Source organism: Saccostrea cucullata, unplaced genomic scaffold (assembly GCF_032062105.1).
Source record: "Saccostrea cucullata isolate Sc308-1 unplaced genomic scaffold, CSIRO_AGI_Scuc_v1 ctg13945, whole genome shotgun sequence".
Taxonomy (NCBI): domain Eukaryota; kingdom Metazoa; phylum Mollusca; class Bivalvia; order Ostreida; family Ostreidae; genus Saccostrea; species Saccostrea cuccullata.
In genome coordinates, this window is record NW_026919944.1 from 3,945 (window position 1) to 11,347 (window position 7,403).

The following is a 7,403-nucleotide window of genomic DNA, read 5'->3' on the forward strand; positions in this document are numbered from 1 at the left end:
TTTCTATGGATTTAACACATTTAGATTCGTACTGCAGACTGCTATCATCAACAAATAATCTACAAAACCTTGAAATCTTGTCAGATACACCATTTACATAAATTAAAAATAACAAAGGAACTATTACAGAGCCTTGTGGATATAAGGGCGTATAAGGGTTTTAAAAAAAAAAATTCCGAGAATTGTTTGATTCTTTGAAACTAACATGTGTCACGAACATTTTAAGAAATCTGTTTTTAATGTCTTTAATAATAGCTAAATTTTACAAATCTGAACATAAAAAAATTAGTATACATTGTAGGAAAAATAATTTTGTACAACTTTAAAATCATCTCTATGTACATGTACCTCCAACTTTACAAGTCTTGGTTAATATGTCAAAGACCGTATTCTGGGGACATTTCACAGCTGAAGCACTTCCACCATCACATCTGTAGTAAGCGTCACAGACCTGTTCAGGATACTGATAATTTCCGTTTGCTGTTCCGTTACAAGACGGAAGATAGCCAATACCATTGTAATCTTTAGGTATAGCAAACATTTGTACACATTTACCATTGAAAGGAAAGGACTGAACACCCCATGTTTCATCTCGTGGGCAAGTTCCTGTCTCGATTGTCCTTCCATTCTGACAAATCATGTAGTAAGGCCCATTCTTTTCAGGGTGTGACCATAGTCCGTCGTCTTTATCTTCACATTTAGGGTAGAATAGTCCACAAGGTATGCAGTGAGATCCTTTACATTGCAGTCTGTAGTATCTACCTTTTGAAATAGAAACGTGTTCGAAGAATATTGATTGTTAGATATGTGTTAAATGTGATTTTTTAATCTGAATAAATTAGAATCTGTCTTTTTAGCATTAAATTTACTTACATGTACATTTACAACTACACTGAGATATTGCTGGCTTGAATAATCATAATTTCGTTACATTTTCCTAAATGTTTTACTTACAAGCCCATTTTGGCTCATAACGCGTTCCACAAACAACTTCGGTGTAATTTTCACAACGAAGTGTTTCATTGGAAAACAAGAGCGGATAGTGACACTCATGCAGATGTTTTGCAGTCCAACTGTTGAACATTTGGCCTATTCCGCCGCCTAATGCAGGATCAATATTAGAACAGTCATAATACTTGTGACAGTCTGTGGTGCTTTCTATAACCAATCGTGGGTGTCGAACGCAAATATCATCTATTGTGTTATCTGTGGAGTGATTTTATTATTTTAATAGAATATCATAATTATATTGTTACTTAACCAAAGTCAATAATATCCCTTAGGAAGCTAAAAGAAGATTAGCATGACAATTATTTTATTAGAAGTATTGGATGATTATTTATCTAATATATCTGTTATATGTTTTTCAGTTTCTAAACATTTATCTTAAAATATATATGTAACACATCAAAATCGGAGACTAAAGGAGCGAGAAAGCTAGGGTTTTTCTCTTACATGGATACATAGAGAAAATCAGATGACGGACTAAGTTCATGAAGTAACTATCCGGCTATTTGGACCATACAATATCAAAGAAGAAACATTTGTTAAACACTTATGCCCTCCCCTTCCTGAAATGAACGGAAAATGCCAATAATTGGAAGTCCACAGTGCCTTACTTTGTCAAAAACAAAAATCGATCGTACAGGAGATCCTGTCCTATCAAAATTCTGTATACCAATTTTCATTTCAGTATTTGCAACCTTTGCGAAAAAAAGTGAACGGAAACGATTGGTGGACGTACAGACAGACAGACCCAACGACCGACAGGCAATAGCAAAGCAATATGCATGAAATGAGGCATATCAAATTTAAATAAATAGGCCTCTAAAATACACCTTTCTCATACCATTTGGAACAATCCTTAAACTGTACATTTTTAATAAATCGTCGTAGTCTTTATTCGATTTTTCTAACGTCCGAATAATTTCGTGTAAACGGAGAGTGGTTTCTCGCAATCGTTTTTCACCTTCTTGCAAAGCCATCTGTAGAACATCGATTCTGTTGTCTACGTTTAGGCCTTCGTAGATTTCTTTGTCACTATTATAAAGTGTCTGAGAAGAAACACACATAGACATCAAGAGACAAAAATTAAGTTTAAAACACAAATGAAACACATCCATTTCGTACCAAGAATACTACTAATATGGCGTTATATCCTTAAGATATTATTCTGAAAACTGAATTTAGATGCATGTAATAGTCTTCTAGACACAAAAAATCCCTTTTCACCACATACCAAACAGTCATACACAATAGATGTGTAAATAGAACAATGCAGTTAAATATAGTGCCTATTCAAATAGATTAAAGAATTCAGCATTTAAACGTCATGAAGTTATAATGGTTATAATCAAAGTAGAGCCAGTACGGACCGACGTGGTGCCTTTTCTTGGTATTAACATTCTTCACTGGCGGATGTTCAAAAGATTATTGATACACATTTATATTTATATACTAGTTTTTTTCAATACGAGTACTACCTTTTTTTCAATTTATCCTTGCGGGTCTAGTATAGTATACTGATATATACACATGTAGTTCCTTTGGACTCACTCATTCTGAAAATTGAGTGAAAAGTCCACATAAATAGATATTAATTTGTAATCAAAGAACTCTAAAATATTTATATTTGTTATTTGCATATATGTATATTTGTTTAATTCATAAATATGCAATTTTGAATTCATATAAAAAAACAAAAACAGAATGGCATTAACAGACCTACAAGTCAAAAGGTCTATGGGTCGAGAAGTCTAGACCTGTCGACCCGTAAAAAATTATAATTTTTTGCATGAAACTTTAATTACAATTTTTGCATGAAAATTTAATAAAATTTTTTGCATGAAAATTTAATAACAATTTTTGCATGAAAATTTAATAACAATTTTTGCATGAAAATTTAATTCCAATTTGTGCGTGCTGATTTTACGTGGTAATTTTTGCTGAATTTCTCGGAAGATTTCTCGGAAGATTGATATCACTGATCATTTGTACAACATGTAGACAACGTTTTGTCAAATACAAAACGTTTGCGACGTATTATCTGGATGGACATTAAGATAGAACTAGATATATTCATCAGTACAAAATTGATTTTCATGAAAGGTACTCTACTTGAACTGTTTACAGTCCAATATGGCTTTTTTTTTTTTTTTTTTTTTTTTTTTTTTTTTAAATTCTTCTTTAAAACGCATCATTTTTATAATCAAATTTTGTAAATAAGTAAAAAAAAAAAAAGGCAATGAAATCTGAAACCTAAACCTCCAAACAATTTCTAGCCTTACTAGTTCCCATTACCAAGATTAGTTCAGAAATTGGGAAGCGTTTTATAACGTTTCTCTTGTTTCGTAAAGAACAAGATAGGGTAACGGCAAAATCTGGCCCCTTATTTGATGTAAAAATCAGAAAACTAGTAAAATTGTGATAGTTTGTTTAAGAAGTTAAAATGATGCTTACTTTAAAACAAACACTAATTTAAATTCAAAGCTTACATGGAAGCCACTAGAGTGTGCGGAAGTTTGACATTTTCCAGAATTTCCTCAATACTGGTGAAATTTCATCATATTACTGTTCGTTATCTCCATATCCTTCATATATAGAGTTGTCACATTTATCTTCAGGATTTTCGCTTGGACAGAATTGAAACAATCGAAGGAACTTACAACAACTACCACAATAACCCGTTTGTTCGACTGGGAGGGACTTATGTAAAACTTTTCATCACGAATAGTTCAACTTTTAAGAAGATAATTTCACACGTTCAGTTAAATCATTTTCGCTGTAGTATTCGTAATAAATACCAGAATTCAATGACCATAGAACCTTTACTTCTGAATTGTAACCCATGGAATCTTTTCACATGCAAAGTGTTACTCGAACAAACAAGTTTCCCTGCTTTATTTCTTGTAATTGTTAGGGATTGTTTTAAAATTGTGTATGCTTGTTATAATGAATTTTTTGAACAGTAAAATTATTCTGTCTCCAAGAAATTCTATCAGATCACATGTGTTTTAAGATTGTCCAAATCACTTGTAATGGTCTTCAAGTTACTAACGCCAGACTTCAACTTTTTAAATTTCTTCATTAGTTTGATTTTTGCACTAATAAATTCATTAACTATATTATTAAGTAATTTGTACTGTGTAGTTGCTGATTATTTAATGGCACGGAGTCAAAAAACGAACCTTGAAAATAAGAATTTATTTACATAATGTCTGTAATCTTTTAATTAAAATGAAAAAAAAAATGAATACATTTAATTTTATTATTTTCTTCAAACATTAAGTTCTTTTTCCTCGCTTATATGAAGAAATTGAACAATAAATTAATACTCGCATTGAACATACAATTTACGATGTAGATCAATCAAAAGTTCATAAAAGGTATGAAGTTTTAAGCAAGATTCCAGTTCTCCAAGGCCAAGAATATTTCTCCAAGACGAGAAAAATAGTCTTGGCCCTGAGGAGCTGGAATTTTGCCAACTTCTGCAATGATATACATGTGCTCTTTTTGACTGTTTATTATACCGATGCAAACGTAAAATTTAGAGGATACAGATAGCGTGATGTCAGGGATTAACTCACTGAACTAACTGTTTTACGTCTTGAGTAATTTCCTTTGTAAATTGTTCTTATCCTTTTTTAAATTTTTGCATTTTTACATTATGTGTGTCTGTTATTAAATAAAAAAAATAATAATAATACCTTAACCTTAATTTAATGCCATTTTCCTAGTTTCCATTATTCTTATGTTCCAAACAAAGAATTCATTTCATAGGCATTTAATGTTATCAGGAAGCTTTATACATTTTTAAATTGTTCCATAGAATTTGCCAGAATGAATAAAATCTTGAAAAAAAAATGAATTTTCTAAAAGGAGATTAACTTAGGGACATTTTTAAAAGACACATCTTACGAATTACATTCAATTTATTATGCACGAAGGTGTTGCTTCTTCTTCAAATAAAAATGGACAACACATGTTTATCAGGAACGTTTCTTTGATTCAATATACCCCTAAACATCCGGTTTGTATATTACTCGAAAAAAAGTTTGATCAACCTTTAATAAAAATTTCTTTTCATCAGAAATAGTTTGATTGATTGATTGTATATTGTTTAACATCCCTCTCGAGAATTTTTCACTCATATGGAGACGTCACCGTATGCCGGTGAAAAGCTTCAAATTTTCACCTTTACTCGGCACTCAGGGCCATTCGGCAGTGAGGGATCTTTATCGTGCCAACGCCTGCAGCTGACACGGGGCTCGGTTTTTAAGGTCTCATCCGAAGGACCCGCAACTTTCACTTCAAAGTGCCGAGCGCATGGCGAAGGAACAGTTGCTATCCATTTTATCGACTGGGTCAGTCGCGGCCGAGATACGAACTCACGACCTCCTGATCACGGAGCAAGCGCTCTACCGACTCTACCGACTGAGCTATCGTGAACGGTAAATGGTTTGATAAAAAGTTTACGAATTGGTAAGTAACACTACTAACATCAAGAGATGATAAGGACTTTCAACTATTCTTTGAAAAAAATAATTTATTGTCTTGATGTTGGTTTGCATTTCAATTATCATTTTCAACAAATTATTTTCTTTATTCAATTTAACAGTGTGTCGTGTGCTGAGCTAGACACTTTTCGAGGCACTATTTGAGGCAAGACTGAGAAAATGTGATTGTTCTAGTTTCAGAAGTTAGCAAAAACAAATCTCGTACATCAAGAGAATACGTACGTTTATAGGCAAGTGGCTGTCCAAAAAGTTACGTCTTAATGTACAATTAATTTGTTTTTTAAAAAAATAAACTACATAACTTTTTTCCCTTCAATAGTGACCACATAACAGCAAATATAGTGATCCCTCGTAGAATCTTCATTCAAATAGATTCTCGCACAGACTAAATAAGATCTTCAAGAAATGTTTGAGATTCATTGAAAATACCTTAGCCTGTTTCTCGAAAATTTTGAGAAGTTCTATGGACTAGTAAATTTATTTTAAAGTTGATAATTCTTACATTTAAATACCTGACTTTGGAATATACCTTCAAAATAATTAATTTTGAATATTATACTTAGAACTTGTCTCTGTGCACATGTACCTCCAACTTTACAAGTCTTGCTCAAAATGTCAAAGACCGTATTCTGAGGACATTTCACAGCTGAAGCACTTCCACCATCACATCTGTAGTAAGCGTCACACTGTCGTTCAGGATACTGATAATTTCCATCTGCAGTTCCGTTACAAGACGGAAGATAGCCAATACCATTGTAATCTTTAGATATAGCAAACATATGTACACATTTACCATTGTAAAGAAAGGACTGAACACTCCAAGTTTCATCTCGTAGGCAAGTTCCTGTTTGACAAATCATATAGTGAGGCCCATCATATTCGGGCTGTGGCCATACTCCGTCGTCTTTATCTTCACATTTAGGGTAGGATATCCAACAAGGTCTGCAGCGTGATCCTTTACATTGCAGTCTGTAGTATCTACCTGTGAAAATTGAAAAAAAAACAAAGAATAAGAGAGAGTTGATTGTTAGGTATCTGTTAAATGTGATTTTACGATAATAAATTTATGGCTGCTTTTTTATTACATGTACTTTCATGTACAACTAATTTGGGATATTGCTTGCTTGAATAATCATAATTTAATTACATTATTCTGTAAATGCTTTACTCACAAGCCCATTTCGGTTCATAACGTTCTCCACAAACTACTTCGGTGTAATTTTCACAACGAAGTGTTTCACTGGAAAACAAAAGCGGTTAGTGACACCCATGCAGATGTTTCGCAGTCCAGCTGCTGAACATTTGGCCTATTCCGTCGCCCAAAGCAGGATCTACTTCAGAACAGTTATGATATCTGTGACAATTTCTTGTGCTTTCTACGAACAAACATGGATGTTAACAACAAATATCATCTATCGTATTATCTGTGGAGTTGTTTTATTATTTAAAAAAAATAAATCATAAACTGCTTCATAAACAAATGCAAATAGTTGAACAACTTCTCCAAGAAACCTATCATATGATTGTTTTTGGTCTTATGTTTCTCATTTCGTTTACATTTTTCTTTAAAATATCATAACTAATCAAATTCTGTAGGAGGAGAGTGATTTTTTTTAATAGATACCCAAAGGAAAGAGATTAAATAGGCTCTACTTTCATGATATAAGTATGTTAGGCATTTTCAGGCGATGCAAAATCAAGTAAGTACATATAACTGATTAAAGTGAAAGTGGAATGAAATGAATAATGTGTTTAAACTAAAACTAACTCAATACCATTTGGAACTATCCTTAAGCTTTACATTTTCAGTAAATCGTTATAGGTTTAGGTTAGTTTTAGTTTAAAGAAAGCACTTAAGACATGCGCGGATCTAGAGGGGGGGGGGTC

At 32.6% G+C, this 7,403-nt stretch overlaps 1 protein-coding gene and 1 pseudogene across 2 annotated transcripts; both read right to left on the reverse strand.

Moving 5' to 3' along the window:
• Positions 1 to 250: 250 nt before the first annotated feature.
• LOC134240653 (chitin-binding domain protein cbd-1-like) lies at positions 251 to 2,281 on the reverse strand. Of its 2 annotated transcripts, none has more exons than XM_062722726.1 (3): positions 1,970 to 2,281; positions 955 to 1,206; positions 251 to 762 (listed from the first exon to the last, which is right to left on the reverse strand). In XM_062722726.1, the coding sequence occupies exons 1-3, from the start codon at positions 2,121 to 2,123 to the stop codon at positions 335 to 337; spliced, it is 834 nt and encodes a 277-aa protein (XP_062578710.1). In that variant the 5' UTR covers positions 2,124 to 2,281; the 3' UTR covers positions 251 to 334. The 2 variants fall into 2 exon arrangements, with proteins under 2 accessions (XP_062578710.1, XP_062578704.1); XM_062722720.1 differs by having other exon boundaries at positions 1,850 to 2,281.
• A 2,114-nt stretch (positions 2,282 to 4,395) lies between these two features.
• Positions 4,396 to 6,940, reverse strand: LOC134240642 (uncharacterized; annotated as a pseudogene).
• Positions 6,941 to 7,403: the final 463 nt, after the last annotated feature.

What these genes read in the sequence shown, in the direction of transcription:
- LOC134240653 (XM_062722720.1), bottom strand. Translation starts at nt 2,123, where the DNA reads ATGGATGTGTTTCATTTGTGTTTTAAACTTAATTTTTGTCTCTTGATG. An exon ending in TTTAAGGATTGTTCCAAATG is followed by an intron (nt 1,207 to 1,849) that starts GTATGAGAAAGG and finishes ATCACTCCACAG; the next exon opens with ATAACACAATAGATGATATT. An exon ending in TTATGAGCCAAAATGGGCTT is followed by an intron (nt 763 to 954) that starts GTAAGTAAAACA and finishes CTATTTCAAAAG; the next exon opens with GTAGATACTACAGACTGCAA.